This window comes from Triplophysa rosa, linkage group LG21, assembly GCF_024868665.1.
Source record: "Triplophysa rosa linkage group LG21, Trosa_1v2, whole genome shotgun sequence".
NCBI classification, from domain to species: Eukaryota; Metazoa; Chordata; class Actinopteri; order Cypriniformes; family Nemacheilidae; genus Triplophysa; species Triplophysa rosa.
In genome coordinates this window covers 9231581-9257070 of record NC_079910.1, presented here as the reverse complement: position 1 = coordinate 9257070, position 25490 = coordinate 9231581, and the positions used below count along the sequence as shown (strand labels likewise).

General features: G+C 39.3%; 3 protein-coding genes across 6 annotated transcripts; 2 read left to right on the top strand and 1 right to left on the bottom strand.

Annotated features, from left to right (window-relative positions):
• The first annotated feature begins 5087 nt into the window (after positions 1–5087).
• klhl21 (kelch-like family member 21) lies at positions 5088–11408 on the top strand. 2 transcript variants are annotated; one of them, XM_057319089.1, is made up of 5 exons: positions 5088–5228; positions 8565–9654; positions 10245–10650; positions 10790–10862; positions 10957–11408. In XM_057319089.1, the coding sequence occupies exons 2-5, from the start codon at positions 8628–8630 to the stop codon at positions 11290–11292; spliced, it is 1842 nt and encodes a 613-aa protein (XP_057175072.1). In that variant the 5' UTR covers positions 5088–5228; positions 8565–8627; the 3' UTR covers positions 11293–11408. The 2 variants fall into 2 exon arrangements, with proteins under 2 accessions (XP_057175072.1, XP_057175073.1); XM_057319090.1 differs by lacking the exon at positions 5088–5228 and adding an exon at positions 5250–8443.
• Positions 11409–12836: 1428 nt separating this feature from the next.
• zbtb48 (zinc finger and BTB domain containing 48) lies at positions 12837–17911 on the bottom strand. Of its 3 annotated transcripts, none has more exons than XM_057319085.1 (11): positions 17778–17911; positions 16703–17428; positions 16253–16566; positions 15928–16039; positions 15079–15189; positions 14887–14973; positions 14601–14755; positions 14251–14387; positions 13939–14103; positions 13494–13582; positions 12837–13404 (listed from the first exon to the last, which is right to left on the bottom strand). In XM_057319085.1, the coding sequence occupies exons 2-11, from the start codon at positions 17426–17428 to the stop codon at positions 12967–12969; spliced, it is 2334 nt and encodes a 777-aa protein (XP_057175068.1). In that variant the 5' UTR covers positions 17778–17911; the 3' UTR covers positions 12837–12966. The 3 variants fall into 3 exon arrangements, with proteins under 3 accessions (XP_057175068.1, XP_057175067.1, XP_057175069.1); XM_057319084.1 differs by having other exon boundaries at positions 16253–16569; positions 17778–17910; XM_057319086.1 differs by having other exon boundaries at positions 15079–15171; positions 16253–16569; positions 17778–17910.
• Positions 17912–18187: 276 nt separating this feature from the next.
• Positions 18188–24768, top strand: nol9 (nucleolar protein 9). Its single transcript, XM_057319087.1, has 13 exons — positions 18188–18547; positions 18913–19445; positions 20095–20317; positions 20701–20831; positions 21093–21237; positions 21365–21461; positions 21649–21746; positions 21917–22078; positions 22213–22465; positions 23584–23698; positions 23819–23993; positions 24091–24224; positions 24306–24768. The coding sequence occupies exons 2-13, from the start codon at positions 18951–18953 to the stop codon at positions 24417–24419; spliced, it is 2142 nt and encodes a 713-aa protein (XP_057175070.1). The 5' UTR covers positions 18188–18547; positions 18913–18950; the 3' UTR covers positions 24420–24768.
• The last annotated feature ends 722 nt before the right edge of the window (positions 24769–25490 follow it).

Genomic DNA, 25490 nt, shown 5'->3' with positions numbered 1-25490 from the left:
AGGATGTGTCTAATAGTGCAGTCTTCAATCTAATTCAGTGGAGTAGTACAGTAGCTTCTACTCAAATTCTTTCTCACAAATTCTGTGTTTTGATCTTTTTATATGTCGTTTTGCAGGTCACAATTGATGCCGTCTTATGATTCTCTAAATCTAGACATTGGGCAATACACTGTTTGTTTTTTAACACATTTGCTTTTAGGCCTAATTTGCTCAAAACAAGATTTAGTTGAAAGTGAATTCTGAGTTTTACGAAGTGAACTTTACAACATTACAGCCGTTGTGCTTGTGAGTCACTTAGTAATGAGTAAGGCTGTGCTGTCCTTTTCTTCGACTGCAGACAGGATGATTAATGTTGGACAAAGGGAAAACGGATGGACGAATGTCTGCCGAGAGCTGGCCGCGCTGTGCAAGTCATTGTTCTCTCTCCCCAGTGTGTAAAAGATTCTGATAAATGTGACCACAGAACAAGAGTAAACAACTTTTGCCTAATGCGACCTAATGCATTGGGGACCAAATGATTTGTGCAATAAATACCCATTCCATCCGTCTTCTTTTGTCCAAAGGAAGGGAAAAGCTTGCAGTGCTAATGTGACCAAACACACAAGATAAATTATTTCCTTGCTATTTCACAAATGACGGGACATGCTAGGGAAATTCATTTGAAAAAGCACAGATTGAATAGATAAGGGTCAGTAGAGCCTTGCAAATGATGTTTATATTTTATCCTGCCATCACTACAGAGGAGCTAATGCACAGAGCAGAAGAGATCTCATACATCAGCTGAAGTAGAGCAGACGCACATCAGAAGAATGAGATTCAACTATGTGTTGATTTGGTTTGCCACTGAATTAGCAGAACCATAATTATATATTGATGCATTACACTAGATTTCTGTTATCATTTCATGTCATGTATCTTGAAGCCTGTATCTGCCCAACACTGACAATTCATGTGGATTTTAAACATTCACACAACAACACCAAATAAGCTAAAGAAGCTTAACAATATGGCCTAATGGTAAAAACGAATTATAGGTTGAATTATAGGTTTGTATTCATCTCAGACACTAGACAATATCTGTGGCCCATTTCAAGCAGCATAAAATGAGTCCAACAGGTCTCCTGCCTCATTACTTTCCTCCTGCTGCTCTGATGGGAGCTAAATTTCTGCCTAATTGACCCGAGCGATGCACTCTGATCCCATAATGCTGTCTGCACATCCTTCAGATCAGCTGAATAAATGTGACACAATTGTTTGAGGAGAAAACGCATGTCAGGAGTTTGTTACAGACTAAAGCTGTTTTAAATTCTGCTCAGAAATCAGGCCCGCGAACTGTTTCTTTGAGCTGCTGTTTTTCAAAAAGAGGCAATTGAAAACATCATCAAAACTATATGTAATTATAGTGGCCAAACAAACAAAAACCTTTTCATATAATGTAATGACAAATTCCCTCAATACCAAAAAGAAAATTCTGTCCTGTCAATACCTGTCATAAAATGTATTCCAACCTCTATTTAAGAGGAAGAAACACTAAAATCAAAGCTTTAAAAAACAAACAGCTCAAAAACAGTCAGAAAAACTACATTTTAAAAAAAGATAAATCGTATGTTTTGGGATATGATTGATATGTCACAAAAGATAATGGTGTATCCGAGTTTCGAAGGGTGCAATTTATGATTCCTGTCAAAGGAAGGAAGGAGCAAGAAGGATGGCTGACCTGTTGCTCTTGGTACAAACCCTTTTAAATTAGAGTTTAAACAAAACTGAAACATCAGCCGGAAAATGCCATTTTGACATTCAGCTTCGAATTTTGCTGTCAACTGAGGATAAAAGCAACTGGACATTCTTTTATCTGACAGCCATGTCCTAAAGCTGGCACATCTACTTTGAAATGGAGTGACCAACCTTGGTCACCAGTCGCCAGATCCAAGAAAAATGCTGGCAATGCATTACATACCAGAGCGACTGAGAGAGAGAGAGTTACGTCAACTCCGTTGACTCCAATGGAACAGTTTTTTCACAGCAATGGCGGTTCGTGGAGTCTCTCAATAGTTCCCGGAAGTTACTAGTAACGCATTGAGCTGCAGAAAAACAGGCTGATTGTGACAAACTTTTAACCCAGTTAAAAACGTAAGTCATTTAATGGATAAAAAATTAAAGAAAATAAGCATTTATTTATAAGCAAACATAACTTCCTAGAACTATCTGAAGGCTCCATGAATCACGTGACACGCAAAAAATGCGAACTTCCGTTGTCGTGACTTTCTCTCTCAATGGCTCTGTGCTATACAAAGCCAAATTAACCTCAAGCCTGATTTTATTGTCAGGCAAGAATGAATGCATTGAAGAGGAACTCATACCTATACAAGTGTGATATGAACATTGTTACAAATAACAGCAACTGGCCAATCATTTCTACTTACAAATTCCTGGAACTAATTGTTATTTTTGGCACACAGAAGACATCCTACTCTGAATGCACAATTATAATTGCCCAGGGGTGCACATAAGTTTTTCTATCTGGTTCTCAAGAGCACCTGGAGATTCGGTTTGGTGCTCACATTGCACATAGTGTGACAAATTATATTTACCTATTAAAAATAAAAGTAAAAAAGTCGTTACTTTTTAATGAACAATAAACAAAATAATAAAGTGGATAATACTATATTTATATTACTTTAAAGTACACTTAAAATACAATGATAATGTATGTCTTCTTGTTTTCTTTTTACATTAGTAAATATTAATTTTCAACACCAATTTTGAAACCTAAAACGACAACCTTTTTGGTTTTTGGCAGGTTACTGGGAAGTGCACTTGCGAACGCACATGGAGACTTGCGGTGCGGACTGCGGAGCTAGGGTCGAGTATAGCATAGAGAAGCACAAGCTGCGTGCAAGTGTCAAGTTTAAACAGCTTGTCCTTTTAGAAAGTTTAAGAGAAGCGGTGTTTTGGTAGACGTGCAGCGCAGTGCAGTTCCAGACATTCACAGAGACTGCGCGTGCTTCTCTATAACGAAAGCAGAACCAACAAAGGCGGAGCTACCAATACTCCGTTTTTCATCATTTACACCCAGGTCCCGTTTATCACCGGGAACAAACGAGATATCCGTAGATTTGGCAGCATTCGGTACAAATGGAAATCTTATCCTACATTTAGTCGGTCTAAAACAGTGATTGTGCATCAAAAGGTTTCAACCATGTCAGTACGCAAATGAGCGTTCTAAACTTATTTACCGAGCGCATTTTTAATTTGGGTCGCGCATGCGCACCTGTGCACCATTTATGTGCATCCCTGTCTTTGGACTGTGCAAAGCATAACCTATGCTCTCTCTCTCTCGCTATCCACGGAAGTGTTTATTGGCATTTCTATCCACACTCTGATTTATCAGTTGTATTAATAATTTATACTCTCAGTGTCTGACAGTGGAGTTTTTTCCTCATCGCTCTGCTCAGCAGAATGATAATAAAACAAATAACGCACGGATTTGGCGTTGATCCTCGTACCACTATGCTTCAGTGCCTATAACCAGTTTTGTCTCCATCATCCGACTATAAAAATGACTAATATCAAAGCTATGTTGACGTTTTCATTCATTCTTATGATTAATGGTCACAGCATGGCTGTAAATGCAAGTTCACATTACCAAGATGTGTGGCGAAAATGAGAAGATAATGGTCGCTGGATTTACAGTTCGCATAGTGCAAACAGTCATGCTCTTCGAGTCCTCATCGGATTATCCAATCAGATTAAAGCAGACACGTATTCATATGCACATACGCAGAGACCAGATATGAAATGCATGTTTAGCGGTTTAAAGTACACAAAATACAATTGTATGAACTACGGAAATGAAATAACTCTCACGTTTAATAATAAAAGTTAAAGAAAAGCCCGCATTTCTATAAATGAGAAATGTCTGCATTGAATGTAATACAAAATGTGTTATAGCTCCATCTAGTGAGTAACATATAGCCTACAGCCGTTTTGGCAGAGATGTTAGGCTACATTGACCGTTTTAAGAGCTACACCAATTACAGAGTTGCAAGACTTAAAGTAACATAAAAGCAAAATATCTTCACACGGCTGAATATATCAAAGTTACGGTCCAGTTTTTCTACTTTTCTCCTGAAAGGCGATCACAACTTCAATTAGAAACGTTATGTAGCGCTCAGAGCCATGGATAATCAATGAAAACAGCATCATAAGCCAAAGTCTTTTCTCTCACTAGAAGTGTCAGCAATTTCTTTGCCAATAAATCTAATAATACACACACAGGCAAAGGAAAGTTCAGAAGCATGATCACTGCAAAACCGATGTGAATGAGCAATAGGCCCCAAATGAAAAAAATATGCAATACAACCTTGGATATCTTAGGATAACCAAATAACTAGGCTATTGAATAGTGATTACCCCCATGTTAACATTAAAAACAATCATTTGTAACCCTGATTTACTCCAGGATTACAGTAGATTCTTTACTTTTTATATTTTATAATCTCATACTGTAGTTATATCAAGCATAACTAATAATATGTTTCACATTTTATATTTTATTTATCTGTTAACTGATCTATATTTTGTTAACCTGTTTTCCAAAGAAAATGTGAAGTCTTTGTGTTAGTTTTCATATTTTGTATTCCAGTTAATAGTGCTCAGGGTGGAGTTATACTATGCTTAAAAATCGACCTTGATCTCACGTATTTAAAAAAGCATTAATGTGTGCAATTTGACATGAATCAAAAGCCCCTGTCGTATACTGTTGCATTATACATACACATAATATGTTATAATATATATAATATTCGCTTTACTTATCTTTCTATATTTATTTATATAAAGATAGCCCTATGTTACAATTTTTAATAGCGGTCGAGTACAAACATAACTTCCCTTCATTTCCTGCAGGAATATATTTACTGATATGATAATAACATACTACCGAAATGATTTAATTTTAAGTCATTTTCAAGTAACTGATTTAGCATTTGTTTTAGAGAAGTTTGCTGAAGTTTAACAGTTAGAGCGTCAAACTTGAGACCACGTCACAGTGTTTCTACTGTAGTATCCAATGAGGGTCTCTGACGATGCGGAATCATGGTGCTAACATGAGCTAAGAGGAAAAAAACGGACGTTCATCCAAAGTTACATTAAAACACGGAAAAATATCCAAATCTCTCAAAGTATTCGAGGCACGGAGAAGCTGAATTCCTCAACTGTTGGATTCGGTAAGTACAAAACGAGAGAAACAGTGTGTGAGTGAAGGTAAACGCGTGACGGTTCTGGTGTTGTTTTTCTCAGCCGAAGCAGACGGCGGCAGACGCTTATTGTGTCGGAAACCGATTTCACGCCTGTTTCTATAGTGATCATGACGCGGGATTTTGCTAAAAGGCCTTATGATATTTTCTGTATAGAAAATGTTTCCGTTTTTATGTGATGCGTCAAACTACGTTGATATATTGTCTGCAATAGGCTACGAGTTGCAGTGGATGACATCAGGTCGAGTCCTAAAATAGATTGTTGAAGGTATTCTGGTCGTTGGAGGCCAAATAAAAAGCTGGAAAATGAAATATCCTTAACTCTTACATCCAACGTTTTAAATGTGATTATTATTGCTTTGCATGTCGTTTTATATGTCATATTTTTAGATTTTATATAGTGCTGTGGATTTGGTTTGCTATCTAAGTTGTTCAGAAAACCTGTAGAGTCAAGAATCTAAGTTTAACATATGAGTGATTAAAAAGTTTTCCTATTTAAACCTGTACATTTTAAGAAGTATCAAATTAGGCTATATAGCTCATTTGTAATTTTGGAAGCTGGTTGTTTAATACATCTGCAATGTAACAAGGGTTTTACCACATATAATAATAGGCTAACCCTAGGCTTTAAAGTCTGGGGAAGGTGCACATAAGAAATGTGAGCAAGGACTAATTTAACTGCCTTATTAGGGTGAAGCAGATCATGAATGCAGAGGCCAAACCAGCTCAGCTCCACTGGGCCTTAAGCTGTTGGAATGCAGAGAGTAGTGGCAGCTGTGTAATGATGGGCATTTTTCAGCCAGGTGCAACATTATTCTGTAAGCCACTGGTGGGTTTGGAAAAACATTGAAGGGTTTGTTAAGCACTCTTCTGTGTTTTCATATTTATTACAACGATTCATGCTATTTTGAAGTTTCACAAAGACAACAAGAATGTTTAAAATGTAAACTTTCATCATGATAGGTTAGGGAACTACAGCAAAGTACTTGTAAAATGAGCGGTTGTGTCTTTTAATTCGCCCATGTCCAGTTAGAACACCATTTCAAAGTTCTGATATTTTAATATGATTTATCCAAAGTACATTAAATGATCAAGAAACAGGACAAATATGGCGTTAAATGAGTGTACTCATTTAAAGGTCCAATGTGTAAGTTTTTGGAGGATCTACTGACAGAAATGCAATATAATATACAGTACATAACTATCTTCAGTCTTCAGAGGTGTATAAAGACCTTAATGAAGCGTTATGTTTTTATTACCTTAGAATGAGCTATTTCTATCTACATACACCACGGGTCCCCTTCCATGAAATCCGCCATGTTGTTTCTACAGTAGCCCTAAATGGACAAACTGCTCTACAGAGCACGTTTCGTAATAGGTTATCTCATTCAGCAAAGAAGAGAAAACGTGACGACATCTTAGTTCTGTGTCAACCACCATAGTGCTTCAAGAGGGAGTGGTGGAGTGACCCGTTGGTTGAAATTCGAAACCTCTCGTCTAGATGAGGCTAAAAAGACTCTGCACCTTTAAATTGTTCCGTCTAAAGGCTTATTCACACCAAAAACAATAATATAAAGACAACTACAAAGTTTGAAAATCGTTCTAAATTTTAAAAAAGAACAGAATCCACATCACAACTGTACTTATCCTCTATATAGAGCAACAATGTTGGTGAGATCACTTTCAGAGCAATTTTCCAGCTCATAAATGATAAAACACTGAAAGCCAATAAAAACACTTAAATACAAATGCCCTTTAAAATGAACTGTGCTAGTTTAAAATAAACAAATATATCATCTGTTATGGATGTCGATATAGTTATCGTTCTTGGTGTGAATGGGCCTTTAGTAAGTGGCTCTTAGCCAAATGAATCTTCAAAAATCTTTTTGCCACTGTCAAATGTCTAGCCAACCAGTATATTATAACAAAGGTTTTTATTTTAAAAACACTCTAATAGATATGTCAACAAATGCTACATCATATAGTGGGGTTTCCTGTCTGTATTCACGTCTCCTAACTGTAGATCATGACACCTTATTGACATGACTTGACAGGAAGTCAGGAGATCATATTCTCTTCTTCACTCACATGTTACAGACTATTGCTGGTCACTGTCAGTCTTTCTATTCTGGGGCAGACTGGTAAACAGACTACCAGTAAGCAGGTTGGCATTCAAGTTGCCTAATACCCAGCAGGTATGAGAGGAACGAAAGGGTTGCTTCATAAACCATGACCTATTTAAAAGCTGGAGGATGAAATGTTTATTATTCATCACGTAACTGCTGTTTAGCTTGGATAGATGGTAAAGTTGTTACAGTGTGAAATCTAACTTCTTTTCAAAATGGCTGTCAGTTACATTTTTGCTAATTCCTTCTGCAAACAGATACAAGGCAAAGTGATGTACAGTATAGTTAAATCAGAATCTCTTGAGAATCTATTACATGCACAAGGGAATGCATTAGCCCTCAGCCCTTCTGCTATGCATAATGTAGGTCTGAAAACTGCAGAGATTCGCTGTTCAGAACAGGTCTGTAACCCTTTGGGGCCCCTCTCTCTATCTCTCTGTCTCGCTCTCTCCTCTCTTTTATTCTTTTTGATGAGCCAACCTTCATAAAACTTTCAGTTGCCTGCTGCATAGGTGGATCTATGAACTGAATGTCACCAGACTGTAGATGTTGGTGCCTTCAAGGACTTTGTTTGACAGCCTGTTTTGATACCTGATACTAAACAGATAAAAATACAGTTTTATTTTAAACAAACTCTAGTCTATGTAGGCGCACCAATAATACTATCAACCAATAAAACCATTTCTTTCTTTAGTGTCTAGGTGATAATACAAACATGGAAAAACAAAATCTCATCCATGTATACTGTTAAATTCTGTTTTGATGTAGTTAAAAACTTAAAATTATTAAACCACATTTCACCTTTGAATAAACTGAACTTTAAATATACTGTGGGGAAAGGGACGTTTCTGTGATCTGTCTGTATGATGCCCACCCCCAGCCTGTGAAAATGGACACTGCTGGTGTATTTTTAGAGCAGACTCAGCCACGCGCACTCTTAAGAGACTAACCGTTGCTCACATTCGTCATAACCGTATGATATTTCGTTCTAGAAGCTACGTCGTCCTTCTAACGTGCTGTCTTTTCATCATTTTAAACACTTTTGAAAACGGAAGACAGGTAGGCTAAAAACTACTAGGCCTATGTGAAAAGTATTAGATTTGTGTATTTGAAAGTCAAATTAAAAGTGTTTGTCAAACTAATACTAATACTAATAAATATACCTGTTTTCTATTCAAAGATGAACCCAGTTTTCTGAGTGGAAGAACGTCAAAAGAAATACACTAAACTTAAAGGAGCTGCTATGGAGAAGCCTGTTTTACAAACGCAGCCCTCTATGCTGCCTTTCTTTGACACGGCCCATGCTGTCAACTTGCTTCACGGTATCCACGAGCTCCGCGCTGAGCGTAAGTTCTTCGACATCACATTGTGCGCTGAAGGAAAAGAGTTCCACTGCCATAGAACCGTGCTGGCCGCCGCCAGCACCTACTTTCGCGCTATGTTTGCAGGAACGTTACGAGAAAGCGTCATGGACCGTGTGGTACTGCACGAGGTGTCGGCTGAACTGTTGGGGCTCCTGGTGGACTTTTGTTACACAGGCCGCGTCACCGTCACTCACGACAATGTGGACCTTCTTCTCAAGACGGCGGATCTGTTTCAGTTCCCATCTGTTAAAGAGGCGTGCTGCGCTTTCCTGGAGCAGAGACTCGATGTTTCCAACTGCTTGGAGATCCAGGACTTTGCGGAAGCTTATGCCTGCCGTGAGCTTGCTACAAGCGCTCGCCGTTTCGTCCTGAAGAACATCGTGGAGCTGGCGAAGAGCATGGACTTTGAAAGGTTGTCGTGGAAGCGACTGTTGGAGTTCGTATCAGACGACGGACTCTGCGTGGATAAGGAAGAAACTGGGTACCAGATCGCCGTGCGCTGGGTCAAAGCCGACCTGAAGCACCGCTTGCATTACTGGCCCGAGCTGCTGCAGCAGGTGCGACTCCCGTTTGTGCGACGTTTCTACCTTCTGGCCCACGTGGAGAGCGATCCGCTGGTCTACCTGTCACCGGCCTGCTTGAGGTTGGTCAGCGAAGCGCGTAGCTTTCAGTCGTACGAATATGACCGCCATGATAGACCCAGCCATCGAACTCGCCCACGTCCCTCAACTGGCCTGGCGGAAATTTTGGTGGTGGTGGGAGGATGTGATCAGGACTGTGACGAGCTTGTTACTGTGGACTGTTACAACCCTCAGACTGGACAATGGAGATACTTAGCAGAATTCCCAGACCATCTTGGAGGTGGCTACAGCATAGCGGCCCTGGGCAATGACATTTACGTAACAGGTTTGTACAGTGACTTGACATTCATACGAAGGTAATACAAGAAAGCACTAACTCCCGAGTGCAGCTTTCCAAAGGACTGCTTACGACATGCTAGCCAATGTATAAATAAACCACTGTCTATTTGCGCATGGTGATGGGACACAGTGTTCTGCCAGATCAACAGTGGTCAGGCATTCAGGTGCAAGGTTATTACTAATAGGTTTACTAAAACTATTGAAACATTTTTGTTAATTTCTGCCATCATTTATTCACCCTCTTGTTGTTCAAAGCTTGTATATGACCCTATTTTGTGGAACACAAAATAAGATAATTTGAGAAATATCAATTTAATGGAAGTCAATGGGTTCCAGTGTTGTCTGGTGACCAATGCTCTTCCAAATATTTTCTTTTGTGGTTATGCAGAAGAAAGAAAGTCATACAGGTTTGGAATGACATGAGGGTGTGTAAATGATGAATTTTCATTTTTAGGTGAACTATCCCTGCTGCCTTGGCAATAAACTGAAATAAGCGGAGACACCAAAACTGCCATATATAGACTGATTTTACTCATTTGACCATTTCTTCTGTAAACTTGCTTTGTTTTGCACCAGGTGGCTCAGATGGATCACGTCTCTATGATTGTGTTTGGCGATACAACTCCAGCGTGAATGAGTGGACAGAGGTCTCCCCCATGTTGAAAGCCCGGGAATACCATAGCTCTTGTGTCCTGAAGGGTCAGCTGTATGTGGTTGCCACAGACAGCACAGAACGCTATGACCACACTCTAGACTGCTGGGAGGCTCTTCCACCCATGCTGCACCCTATGGATAACTGTTCTACCACGGCGTGCAGAGGGCGGCTTTACGCCATCGGCTCATTAACCGGAGACGACACAATGGCCATTCAGTGCTATGATGCTGAGAGCAACCGATGGTCACTGGTCAATAGTGGAGAGTTGCCTCCGTGGTCCTTTGCTCCCAAAACTGTGACTTTAAACGGCTTGATCTACTTCATAAGGTGAGAAAGATTGGAAATGCTTTTTAGTTATAAAGGAAAACATTGTATGACAGTTTACTTCACACACTGATAAAACACATTAAACCAAGTTACAAAGAAAAATAAGTGATTTTTTTTGTTTCTTACGATTATGTTTCAGGGATGATTCCACTGAGGTTGACATCTACAACCCACATAAAAATGAATGGGACAAGATTAATCCCATGACACAAGTATGTCAAATTTCCTTCTAATTCTCAATTACATATTTTGTACATTATGTGTAAAGACTTTATTTGGCTTTAAATGTGTACATCATCTCCACAGGTTCATGTCGGAGGCAGCGTTGCAGCTCTCGGTGGTCGACTCTACGTGTCCGGTGGCTATGACAACACGTTTGAGCTCTCCGATGTGGTCGAAGTCTACGACCCCAGTTCTCGATCTTGGACCCCCGCCGGCCACCTCCCCCAGCCTACTTTCTGGCACGGAAGTGTTAGCATATTTCGTCAGTTCATGCCCCTTGTCCCAAGTACCTTCGAACCTATTGACATGCCCGAAGCCAATGCCATCCACCTCCACAGACACCACCGCACCCAGGCACTTCACAACCAAAACAACAATGTCAATCAGAACCTCAACCAAGACATCAATCCAGTCCACTGAAAGCTTTTCAGAATGTGGCAATAAAGGTTTCTCGGACGTTTGCAGAGGGCTATGACGTGACATCGCGACTAGGTGTTTTTCGCACTTTATGACTATGATATTTATATTCACCTCAAGTGGGCAGAAAATGGAAGTGGTGAATAGACAATCAATGTTTGCATTACTTTACCAAGTAATCTAATGTTACTACAGCTTTAAATGTTGCACGCAACTCTAATGCTGGCTGTGTTTACCTTGAACAGAGACTTAAATGAAGTGAAATAGTGCCTGTATTTGGCTAATTTTAAGCAATCCATATCTTGGAAAGTGTATGGGGAGTTCCACTCGTATAATTTCTTTATTATTTGACCATATTATTTAGCATGGACATTTGTGTTCTTCGAGTTAAAATATGTTAAGTACACATCCCTGACAATAATAGCAAAGTAAATTCAATTTGCTCATATCGACAAATATCATGCCTAAGCATTCCAAAAGGTTAATGTGAAAAACAGATTCATGTTTATATAAACAGACAAGATTCTGTAATTAAATGAACATTTTGGAGAATCACAAACTGTCCAAAAACTGCATGATGGTTGACAGACAAACATTGAGAAATGAACAACTGGGCTCCATCATAATATGATACAGTGTGTATACTACATTGTTTATTTGTCCGATAATTTAGAATGCATGAAGTGGTCATATTTTTTTGTGATTTTGTGTCATACCCTCTCTTATGCTCTTTTGTTTTGATAGTAAATGAAGTTTATTACTCTAGTCTTTGTTTATTGAAGGGACGGTATGATACCGTTTATAAGGAACAGCTTGTGTTTATTAAGCTGTTTGAAATAATGAAGATAACATAAAGAATAGTTGAAGCTATTTTCTGTAAAAAAAAATTTTATTAGGATGCTGTACTAATAACTGGAAATAGTAATTCAGTATCTTTATTCTTGAGTAAACATGTGTATTTTATATTATAAAACGGTCAGTTCTGGTCCTTGATTCTGATTGGCTGAGCGGAGTTCTAAGCCGTTATAAAATACCTCAATATATAACGGCTGACCGCACCACATAGCCTAAATATCATTTTATTTACTTTATTTTATGAAACCTTGCTAAGCATATGGAATAACCGTTTTATAAAAGCAATAAGCCCCGCGAAGCAGTGGGTTACGGGGTTTTAGGCACTCCGCTTCGCGTCGTGCCACAACGCCCTTAGCTGTTATAAAATGCACTGTAACCCACTGCTTCTTGGGGCTTATTGCTTTAATATCAGTACCTATGAAACGGATTAACACTTTAAAGCGGTACTTAACATTTATTTTATTTTTCTTACAGTGTTTCGTTTGTTTTGTTGCCAAATCATTTGTACAACATTGACTTGGCATTTTGATTTGTGTAATAAAGTTTGTACGTGTGATTAACAAATAAATGGCCGGCAGCACTTTTACTGTGTCTTCACATTTGCAATAAGGGTTTGGTTCAACTCAAGCCCTCACACAGGGCTTAGCATATTTAATAAAGATATCTTTACCTTCTTTAATGAAAATAAATATCACAACCATTTCTTACTGTTTTGCAAGTAATGAGAAAGCTATTTTGAATAACGTGACTTTCTTAAACTCAAATCTTCATACTCCAACATAAACACATCCATATGTTCCTGAGTCAATAAGTGTCCTCCAGTTAGACCTTCCCATCAGTCCCAGTGCTTGACAACTCAACAACCACACTTGATTGAAGGATGGGACATGCATCGGTAACCAACAGTGTCTGTTCCATCACATCTGCCACAGTGAACCCGCCTTGCTCAACTCCACCATCAGTCGTGGCACTAAATCCAGTCTGCTCACCATTCACTGTCTCATCAGTCATTGAATAAGAGGCCTGTTCTCCTTCGGTTCCTCCAGCAGAGGCTAAGACCACCTGCTCCACCACAACAGCTTCTGTCTGGGTCACAAGGTTAACTAGATCCCCTGGCTCAACCTGACCATCTGCTTGGCTGGAAGGACTTGAAGAAGCAGCCGCCTTCTCATCCTCCACCACCAAGTTGCGCAGCCGTCTCTGTCTGGGGTTGTAGTTCTCCACGCGGGTGTGGATCTGGGAGTGTCGGCGCAGATGTGCCTGTATGAGGAAGAATAATAGTACAACAAAAATACTAAGACCCAAGACGTGAGGACAAACATGGATCACACTAGGAATGTATTATTTACCTGTCTGGTGAACTTGTAACCACATTCCCTGCACTCATATTTCCTCACGCCTTTGTGGCGTCTGACATGCACACGAAGCTGCTCAATGGCTGATGGGACATAATGGGATATTCATTTTAGGTTACGTTATATTGCAAGACTTTTAAGGGATAGTTCACCCAAAAATGAAAATTCTGTCATTTACTCACCCTCATGTCATTTCAAATGTGTATGACTTTATTCTTATGCAGAACACAAAAGAAGATATTTTGAAGAACCTCGGTAAACAAACAACATTAGATCCCATGGACTTTCACCGTGTGACACAAAACCCCTGAGACATTTCTCAAAATATCTTCTTGTGTTCAATAATAGAAAGAAACATTAATGATAAAAAATTTTGGTTAAACTATTTTTTATAGAAAATAAATTACCAAAGTTTTTAGTTTTTGTTCACGTCACTCACCTTTAAATGTTTTGTTGCATATGTTGCAGTAATGTGGCCGGCCTTCTTGGTGTTTGCTGGCTATGTGGCGTACCAGAGGGCCTTTCTCAGTAAAGCGCTGCTCACAGAACTCACAGCTAAACGGCCGCTCTCCGGTGTGTGTGCGGTTGTGCTTGTCCAGACTGGCTGCTTACACAAATATCAATCGTTTGGTTTTAATAATAGGTAAAAAAATAAAACAGCCATTATGTATTGCATAAATTCAGCTTAAAAAAAAACATTTTATATGGTTAAAAAAATAAACACTGATTGTTAGGAAAGTCCCCAAGTGACCTTGTGTGCGAAATGTCTTTCCACAGAGGTGGCACTGGAAAGGCTTCTCTCCGGTGTGTGTCCGAAGGTGCATGTTGAGATTGGCTTTCTGAGTAAAAGCATGATTGCAAAACTCACACACAAAGGGGCGCTCATTTCTGAAAAGAAAACGGAACAAACACACATTGTCAAGCACTGCTCAACATGAGTCTAAGTTCACACAAAATGAATCAAACATCAACATCTATTCTGTTTCGTTTACATCATGTATTCTCTGTTCACCCCACAAGTACAAAATAAACTGTAAATGAATCATGTTTTAGTTATTTGCATCTAAGGGTTATAACTAGTGATGTCATTCAAATGTTTACCTGTGAATGGCTTTGATATGCATTTGCAGGCCGTTGCGGCTGGAGGCCCTGTGGCCGCACTCCTCACACACAAACAGTTTCTCACCGCGATGTTTGGCTGCCTCATGCAGACGCAACTCGGTGCGGGACAGAAAACACTTGGTACACAATGAACACTAGACGAGACACGACAGATAATACATTAATGCAAGATATTTATTATTATACACTTTCTAGGATATTGTAATAATATGATTTCCCCACTCAGTCCAAGACCAAGTTGGCCTTAAAACCACGAGTCACTTACGGCATGTGGCTTAGGAGCTCCGTGAACTTTAATCATGTGGCTTCTGAGGTCTTTCTTCTGCATAAACTGCTCAGAGCATGACGTGCACTAATATTGGGGCAAAATCAGAACAATTTGTAGCGACAGCCAGGCCAGTGATGGAAAGTGTAGTTGACAAAAGGTCGCATCTTACTTCCACAATGGAAGACGTACCTTATTGGGCATCTCTCCGGTGTGTGTGACTGTGTGGAGGCGAAGCTCTTGTCGCTTCGTAAAGGTCATGGTACATTTGGAACATGAAAACACCTGGCACAAACAAAACGTCTAATAATAAGTTGTACCATCAATTCATAATTTAAAAGTGTTTCACCACACATCATATATTAAGGTTATTTCCTTTGCAAGGACATCACTAGTGAAAAGTTTCAAGACATTTTATTTTTCTCATATTTTTAAAAATGTCTTTGATGTAAAGTTCCTTGCATCTAGTATTTAGTACTAGACAAACAAATGCCTACAAATACATTTTTGGACAGATGAGACTCTGAATTTTAGACTCCTAGGGGCAGTTTCCCGGACAGGGATTAGATTAAACCAGGAAATAGTTTTTACAAACATGCCTTACAAAAAAAACATAACGTTTGCGCATTTTGAAATAAAACAATGACACTGATGTATTTTAACTTAAGATATGTCAGTGCCAGCTGTTTTTAATTTAGACAGCTCTAAGACTTATTTTAGTCTAGGACTAGTCATAAGCAGGGGCGGAGCTAGGGGTGGGCTATGGGGGCTAAAGCCCCGAATGTTTTCAGTAAAGCCCGAATGACTATTTGTTCTTTGCCGGAACCTTCTAATCTTCACGCCGAGCGCAGCTCATGATTGCTAAGCAACGGCAGACGTTACGACAGCTCAAGCTCCTGAGTGCTTTGAATTTAAACCGAAAAAGTGGTCTCTGGGCTAAGCCCCGGATACCGGATATCACCCTAGAACCACACCTGGTCATAAGCCCAGTGCGAGAAACCACCCATAGTGTAATTTATAAACGGTCCCTTGAAAACTCACCACCTCTGTTCTCTTAAGACAGTTCCTTGCTTCGTGTTCTAGCAAGTTTTCCTTTCTGTAATAGCACTTTCCGCATTTAGCACATTTAAAGGGCTTTTCACCTGTATGTCTCCTGTAAAACCAAAAAGGGCAGAAAACAAGATGCACAGTTAGGAAATGGTCAGTTGATCAAGCCAAGGTTTGATTCTCAGGGAACACAAGGTTGCCTTGAATACAATAACAAGTGTAACATCAATGTTTTATGCATTTTTAATGCACTGTCTAAAGACATATAGAACATTTAAAAATCTGGTCCATTATTACTCTACCAAACAAAGAAACACACCTGTTGTGTACTTTTAAGTAGTACTTGCTAAGGAATGTTTTGTGGCATGTAGGACATTCGACAGAGCCTTTCTTGGAGGCTTTTGATGCGTCTTCTCCATTCTCTTTATTGGTATTTTTTCGTTTCCGCTTTCTCCGTGGAGTCTTTGGGGTTGGGCTAGGTGAGTCATGAGGCACATACTCCTCATCAGTACCCTCATTGAGAACATCCATACCGTCGTCTCTGTCATTGTCATCCTCATTTTCATCTTCATTGACATTATGATCATAATCATCATGATCATCATCATTTTGATTCTCAGCAGACCCATCCACCTGCTTGTATTGAAATAATTTTCATTGTTAGAAGTATGCATCGACACATTATTACAAATTAAATTGATCTTGCATAAAATGACTTCACTGGCATTTAGCACATGAAATGAAACTTGAAAAACTGAGTACAGAGTACCTCAGTCTCATTCTCAGTCGAGTCAGAAGGTTTGAGGTGATCTTCCTCTGTATTCTCTATAGATGACGTTCGTGTCCTTTCTGGTCCTTGTCTTGTGACAGCACACATGAGGCTCTCCCCTGTTAGTCGACTGGGCCCTTTCACTCGCCTTCCAGAACGTGCGGTAGTACTGGACGTTGAGGCAGGGGGATCTTCATCACGAGCTGTGACCTCTACAGCTAAACTGCATTCATCTGGTGTTTCTTTCACTATATGCCAAGATCTAGTCTTCTCTTTTATTGTTTGATCATGCTCAGAGTCTGCAGATGGCAGTGGAAAAAGTTGACTGACTTTCACATCTTCACTGAACACAGAAAGTTGTAGTGGTTCTTTCAAACTCTGAAATGGCATCAGAGAGTCTGGCACTGACAGTCCACTAGCCGCATTTTGAACTTTCTCTATATTACTACCATCCAAGTGGAGTTCCCCAGTGTAAAAAAAATCAATCAGTAGCTCCAGCCCATCATCAGGGCATTCCAATGGGAGGCTGAACTGTAAACATGGCGTGTCTGAACTGGGATCTTGGAACAGGTTACTGAAGCAGGCAAGAACATTGCGATGTGCCAGGTGCACCTGCCCACTCCCTGTGCTCAGCATGGCATCACAAAACTGGCCAAAGCACCGCTGTTGGTTGAGCAAGGACAGCACCCGCTGAGCATGAGAGATCCCTTGAGTTTGATTCTCCATCTAGACAAGGAGACAATCTAGTCAAAACAATCATTGCAGATAAGGAATAAATGTTGGTAAATGTTAGTATTGTAAGTATTAAATTATTTTAGTTCTCAAAAATATATAGTGATACTGCCATTTAGGAAAAGACATGAGTGAATATTGCAATATCCTGCTTATTTTAGCGTAGTTCATTATTTTAAATGAATATTTCTGCACATTTTCGTATATTTAAGCTCATATACGTTTTTCTGTACAATGTTATTGACTCATGGAAGCGATTGTTACCTAAACGTTAACTACGATGTCCGCATTTTAATGACGCTCCCTAAACTACTAGCGGCACAATCAGGTGAGTTTTACTTACATTTCTCGTAAAATTAGACCATTGTTTTCCCTAAAAGCAAATACTGAAGCTTTACATATATATGTTATTTATTTCAATCACCAAGTAGTATATGTTGTTCCATAGAATCCTTAAATTAAGCTAAACAACAAGGAGCCATGTTGTAACATAAACGGGAAGTGACGTTCTAGTTGGCCAAGCAACTCATTGCGTTGGAATTATTTTGTGAATTTGGAAGGTATCGAATAGTTTATATCCGTAATCGTGCTGGACAAGACGTTTAAGTGTTTAAATGTAATTGTATTTTTATAGTTGTTGTAGTATCAGTATATATGTTCTATCTACCAGACGGTATAAAATAAAACTATATTCGAACTCCGGGAACCTTTTTTGTCCATCACATGGCACGTCTCTTAACTGTGAGCGCTGTTCGAAATTGCTTGTTAGCGTGCAAGTCGTATCCTTAACATGTTTTTCGCCTCCATCTCTAATGTATATGCTTTCAATCGCATTCTTGCATAAATCAAACACTGCTGATGCGGTCGTAAATAAGACCCAAAAGGGAATATGAGCAGGAGCAGCTTTATCTTGTCTAGTGGAGTGGAACTACAGCAGCATCGTGCAGTGTTATTTTAGTGCTCACATGGAGTTACTGCCAATCTTTTAGAAATACAGCAAGCAGCCATATTTACAGTATATTTTCATAAACGTGTTTCACGTTTCTGCGCAGATTGACATCTATTTGCATAGGAGCGTTTATAACACGTGTTGCGGCGTCTCATTTCAAACGGGTAAGCTAACGGTATGGATTGAGTTACGAAAACAAAAAGTCCTTCATTTCTTAAATTAAAGTATATTTCAGTTAAGTTATTTGTGTAAAAAAGCTGTAATGAGCTTTTATCAACTAATTACACCCAGCTACTAGAAAGTAACCCCCCGTATAGTAACCAGAGACACATTTTCAGTATTTAACCTAGAACTTGGGTCTACTTATAGTTCCCCCCACTAAATAAATGTTTTTTAATTTCTCACAGTAGAAAAAATATTTAAAGAAATTATAAATGTCTAGAAGCAGTAAAAGCATTTCTTTTGTGCAGGCTTTTATCGACTTTTATTGATGTGTGCAGATACTGACATTTTTACTCTTTATTTACAGGTGCTCTGGGTTTATGTTGTTTCATTCTTGTTCATTGGATGACAATGAAAGTAAATAAGTTTTCATCTCATGCTAAACATAAGCAGCAAAACACCAGCACACACCATAGACTGACTAACAGGCATAAAAAATGTAAGCTAAAGAAAATAAGTCTTCTAAATGCATGTCCTGGGCCTGCTAAGCTAGAACAACACTTAACCGAAAAGGAGAAGCCTCGATTAAAACGGTTAAAGAAGTCCTATGCAAAGCCAGTGACTGTGAACCCAGAAAACAGTTTTTCTGAGGAGGTAAAGGACAAGGCCGCTTCTGGATGTTTTACTCGTGTGCATACAAACGGAGACACAGAACTTGAAGGTAGCAGCAATTCAGAGGACTCTCAGGAATGGAATGCATATGCTAACAGTGTTCTTCAGAATGGCACAGAAAGTTTAACTTCACCGGATACAGATCAAGTGGACAAAGATGGACTTCAGTACCATGCCCAGCTTGACCATACTCAGAACCGGGCTGTTTTGGTCATGCAACAAGACCAGGTATTTTTTTTAAATGTAGATTTTAAAGGGGTTATATGACACGGCTAAAACGAATATTATCGTTTGTTTTAGATGTAATGTGATCTTTATACACGATTTAAGGTTAAAAACGCTGTATTTTCCACATACTGTGGAAGTTTGCATCTCTCTGAAACGCGCAAATTTGTTACAAAGCTCATTGCTCTGAAAAGCAAGGTGTGCTATGATTGGCCAGTTAACCAGTGCGTAGTGATTGGTCGAATACTGCAAGCGTGTGATGGAAATGTAACGCCTCTTACCATATTTGAAACATCAGGTTCCAAAGTAATTGTACTGACAGGTGCGCCCACCTTACTAGCGTATACATTTGGGCGGTCTTAGTCAAATCATACCACGAACAGACGTGGATTTGTGGGGGTGTGGTTACACGAGGCGTTTCAGGCAGGTCTGGGTGAGCATTCGCTTTTAGATAGAATGCATCTTTTGTTCCGACACTTTAGTTTTTGCAATTTTACGTGTCTAATACATGCATGGGCAACTTATAACACACCAAAGACACAGAAAAACACGTTTAATAAATGAAAACTTGAGTGCAGTGAAGACATTGTTAAAGGCTGTTCATGTTAGTTTAAGCAAGTTTGCCTGATTTTAATGTCTGATGTCTGCACAGACCCTGTGTTTCCGTGGGAAGTGCTTGCTCACTTGCCTTTATGGTAGTGTAGAGGTGCTGGGCTTCACCATAGAAGAGGGCCAACAACCTTACCAGCTTTTTTCTCCACCTTCACACTGCCCGCTCACCATCACAGCCTTGGGAAACAACTCCTCATCCAACAAGAACAAGAAAGAGGGACGACTGGAAGCGAAAGCCATTGTTCGCAAATACCTCTCCTTAGGTATTATTATATGAGCTAGACCTCCCAAATGTTCTCATATGACCCATTAAAAGGATAGTTCACCTAAATTGTTATAAATGTTGCTCACCCTTGTGCAATTGAAAACCATGTGTTTTCTTCTGTGTTATGTAAAAGGAGTCATTAACTGAAGCATGACTTTTTTATAAAAAAATGGATTGGTATGCTGTCTATCTCTTCTAAAGAGTCAGAACACACTATAAAAGGAGTTCTTAAGCTAAGGATACTGAAGTTAAATGAAAATTTAACCTTTAGAAAGTATAAAATGAAAGATTTTGTAATTGGATTATAGCTGCATTCATTAAGTTCCTTTTTGTCAGTTTCTTATGTTTGATTGTGTTTTATTTGTGCACTTTGATGTCCAGAGCCATGTAAAAGGCTTATCAATGAGGTGGACTCGAACTCCTGTGTGATGCTTTTAGAACCTCTGGACACGCCCCTCACGCGCTTACTCACCAGCTTCACTGAACTCAAAGAGATCTTTGGCATAAACTTGGTGAGTGTGGGACATTTTACATTTATTGAAGAGACGAAAACTACTAGCTAAATTTGTAAAGACAACTATAGGCAATCCATACTTCGATTGGATACTTTGGAAATTCTGAACACTGTGGCTCCGGTGCTTTAAATATACTAGTTTAGTTTTAGTGGTCTGCGACATCAACAGTGATTTTAAGGCAGGACTACACTTACAAAACTGGAATTATGTGGTACACAAATAATTTATGGATTTATGGTGGTATTTTATGTCTTGCAGTTGGAACTGAGGTCTCAGGCTGCCATCCATAACCCTGCTCTGTCCGTGGTGGGTGTAAAAGCACTACGTCAACCTTGTGCACAAGGTCTCGTGATGTCACATACCTATAATGAGGCTCTAGACCGTTTGCTCAGTGCCTGGGCAGGTACTGCATGTTAATAGTTCCTCTATTTAAAGTATTTTTGAAAAGTCTGATGTCAATCAATGTTAATATAAGGATTATTATCTAAAATTTGTGAACTATTGTTGTCCGTGCTCTATTTTCTGCATAGGAGAATTTGACCGCTGTCCCATAATTCTTGTGTGTGGGGCGAAAAACTGTGGCAAGTCCACCTTCAATCGGCATCTCATTAACAGCCTTCTAAACCAGTGAGTGCATCTGGTTTATTTGATCAGTTTAGTAATAAGAGGATGAATTGAGAATAGTAAACCATTTTATGCTATGATGTTGGGCTGATAGCAGCCCATAAGTTCCTTAGAAAATGTTCTCATGTATATTGATTTTGTGTAAATATTTCTCTCTCTTTTTCTATTATGTGTGATTGTGTATGTGCAGAACTGCCAGTGTTGAGTATCTGGAATGTGACTTGGGCCAGACTGAGTTTACCCCTGCTGGATGCCTCTCCTTAAACACCGTTACAGAACCACTGCTGGGTATTTGTCATACTTCATCTCTATTTTGTCACATAAAGAACGTGCTTTCACATTAATACCACAAATTCGGATTCTGTTCAACAAGCAAAACTTTGTGCTTCTGAAATTTAAGAATGTTCATTGTACATATTACTCCCAGTTGACATGTTTGCGATTATGGGTTTCTTTAGGGCCTCCATTCACACACTTGCGGGATCCAGATCACATGGTGTACTACGGTCAGGCAGAATGTCAGACTGACATAGATCGCTACCTGGAGTCCCTCAAATCTCTGTGGCGTCACTGCAGCGGAGAAAGTCCTGTCGTTATTAACACTATGGGCTGGATCAAGGGTCAGTCATGAAAAGAAATGCAAGACATGGGATTATAGTAGGAATTAAATTGAGGAGATGGGAAATCAAATTTATTGTCATTTTTTAAATTTGTCAAGTTTAATTCATGAAGTCTGTCTTTCTTTCTCTCACAGGGCATGGCCTTAAAATTCTGATTGACCTTATTCGCCTTTTATCCGTTACGCATGTCGTTCAGCTGACTTGCAAAGACATGCCACAGTGTCAACTTTTTACCCCAGACTTCCTCAAAACCACCCACGGCTGGCAGACGCACCCTCCAACACCATCCACCCTGACCGAAGCTCCAGCAAGTCACCTCGCTGTTCGATCTTATGTGTTTCTCAACATCATTTCGGAATTCGAAGGCGCAGGGAAATCTGGAGAAATGTAAGCTTGCCGGCTGCACCTTTTGATCTTAGTGCATCGAAGATATAAAACATTGGATGACTAGTCATTTCCTTCTTTTAAATTCTAATAAAACAAAAATATTACTTATCGGACCAAAGACAGGTGAGCAGAATATTTCGGATTATAACCTGCAAATTGAAGGCTGCACTGTTACTCCAACAAATACAGTTAAAGACCTAGGCGTTATATTAGACAGCAACCTGTCATTTGGAAATCACATCTCAAATGTCACAAAAACAGCCTTCTTCCACCTTAGAAATGTTGCCAAATTACGAAATATTCTATGTGTTGCTGACTCAGAGAAGCTTATTCATGCATTTGTGACCTCAAGACTTGACTACAGTAATGCACTACTTAGTGGTTGTCCTGCATCATCAATAAACAAACTACAGTTAGTTCAGAATGCAGCCGCCAGAGTTCTAACCAGGTCCAGAAAATACGATCACATAACCCCAATGGTATCATCCCTTCACTGGTTACCCATTAAGCATCGTATTGACTTTAACGTTCTTTTAATTACTTATAAAGCCTTAACGGTTTAGCCCCTACCTACATAACAGAGCTTCTACCACACTTCAACCCATCATGCTCTTTAGATCTCAAAACTCCGGACGTTTGATAACACCTAGAATAACTAAATCCACCAAAGGGGGTAGAGCTTTCTCATACGTAGCGCGTAAACTCTGGAATAGCCTTCCCGATACTATTCGAGGGTCAGACACACTCTCCCAATTTAAATCTAGATTAAAGACACATCTTTTCAGCCAAGCATTCACTTAATGCATAATATGCTAAATAAACCACAGGGAGACTGCATTTATTAGATATTATTTACTAGAATGATTTTGTGTTTTTCTTATTTTCTCCTGTAAAGCTGCTTTGGAACAATGCACATTGTGAAAAGCACTATATAAATAAAATTGAATTGAATCTGAAAATTGAAGTACCTGCGATCAATAATTGTTGTTGTTGTACATCTGATATAATGTAAATCTGTCTAGAGTTTTCAGTGTATTATTTTCAACAGTATGTAAAACTGAAAAGAAAATCGAAGTGCACCCTTATTAAAAGTCTCTCTCATTCTGCATTCTTCACAGGCGATTTCAGCGCAGCAATGAGTTGCGAGACCTGTCTCTGCTCGCCTACTTCAGTAAAATGCAGTCCCCTGAGCCGGGCCCCATGCGCCCGCTTCACTGTTTCATACCTTACCAGGTAACCACAACCACAGGTCTTGCCCATGTCCCACCAGCAAAGTAGATTTTTGTGTGCGATTTCATTTTGTATTTTTCTGAACACTTCTGTTTGATGTGAATGTGTGCTCCGTTCCTGCAGGTCCCACACTCTTCAGTGGCTATAGGGGTGGTGCACTGTGAGGTTTCACCCAATCACATTCTCTATACAGTCAATGCCAGTCTTGTTGGATTGTGCTGTCTTAGTGAAAAGGTTGCAGGCACTGGAGGTCCTGTTGTGCTCTCCCAAACTCCCATCTGTCAGTGTGTGGGCCTAGGTGGGAACCAACGTGATTTGGGAAGGGTCATGGAAATTCATTGGGAAAAAGATTTAAATGCGAGTTGTAAGTTGACTTTGTTGTTGTTGTTTTTAAGGTGTTATTAGAGGGGTGGACATGGCACGAGGTCTGTACTTCCTGGTTACACCCGTGTCTCCCTCTGTACTGAAGCATGTGAACTGTCTTCTGGTGGGACAGATCACACTACCTATAGAGCAGCTTACCATGCAGGTATGAATGAACTTTGTGGTCTTTATTTATGATGTAACTAGCTACTGTAATCGTGTTAAAACTTTTTTCCTTCTCTTTCAGTATGGAGCTGAAGCTGAATTACCTTACGTCACCTCAGACTACAGTTTTGAAGTTATGGGAGCAGGAAAAATTCACATTCACAAAGGACTGTTAAGACGTTGTTTTATAAAGTAAAATTGTTAAGATCCATATAGACTCTACTTTCTGTGAATGCCATTTATATTCTTGTGTTGTTTTATACGCTAAATACAGAGGTAAAAATTTTCTGTGTATGTACAAATCAACACATGTAATTTGGCTTCTGGAACGTATTCTATGGGGAGTGTATGAGGGCATCTGTTATTGGTTTCTTGAATGGTTCCTGTTTAAACATAACTCTGCCTAATGTCTTGATTTACTGTATTGTTACAGTCCTTCTGTTTTCCCAAGTCACATTACCAAACCAGGATAATGCAAAATGTAAAATATTAAAGGTGGGATTCGTTTTTGACATTTTTGTCCCCTTCATGCGCATCAACCGTAAATGGCTTCCTTAAGGTTTTAAAACTAAATATTGAGGAAATAAGTTGATGTGGTTTACTGTAATCTATTTACCTCAACAGGTGTTTTAACCGGTATGTACTTGTATGGATTTATTCACATCCTCATTTGGTTTGTAATGCTATAACCAGTTATTGTTGTATTTCTTTAATCAGGTTAATTATCTATTATCAAAATAACTGAATGATCATTTCTGTTGCAATTGTAAGTTTGCTTAATTAGAAAATCTTTTTGTCAACACATCCAGTGCCTCTAATCAGATGCAGGCGTTATCAATAACCAAAGTTCCCCATATTCAGCTTAGAAATATCAGATCATTTGCAATATTTTCCAGGACTTTAAAGAAATACGTTTTACAAAGTCATAAAAGTTTCCCAGTATTCAAGCATTTAATTGAAACACAAAATTGCGTAAAACAAGATAATAACCGCAGCTTCCAGCAGGTGGCAGTACTGACGTGTAAGACGATTATTTAGAGTATTTTATACACATAATACTTTAGAACTATTTTCTCTTTTGTTTTGAATCATCTATCGGTATAAACAACTGTGCGTTAACATATCCTCTGCTGGTTCAACACACAGTATCAGAGGGGTTCCGTTTAATCCGTTTTCAGTGCAATCTTTGTAAACGCATGTCTGGGCATGAGCGAGTGACCTCATCGCTCACGTGATGTCAATAAGGAGGAAGGCGTACCCCCCTGCG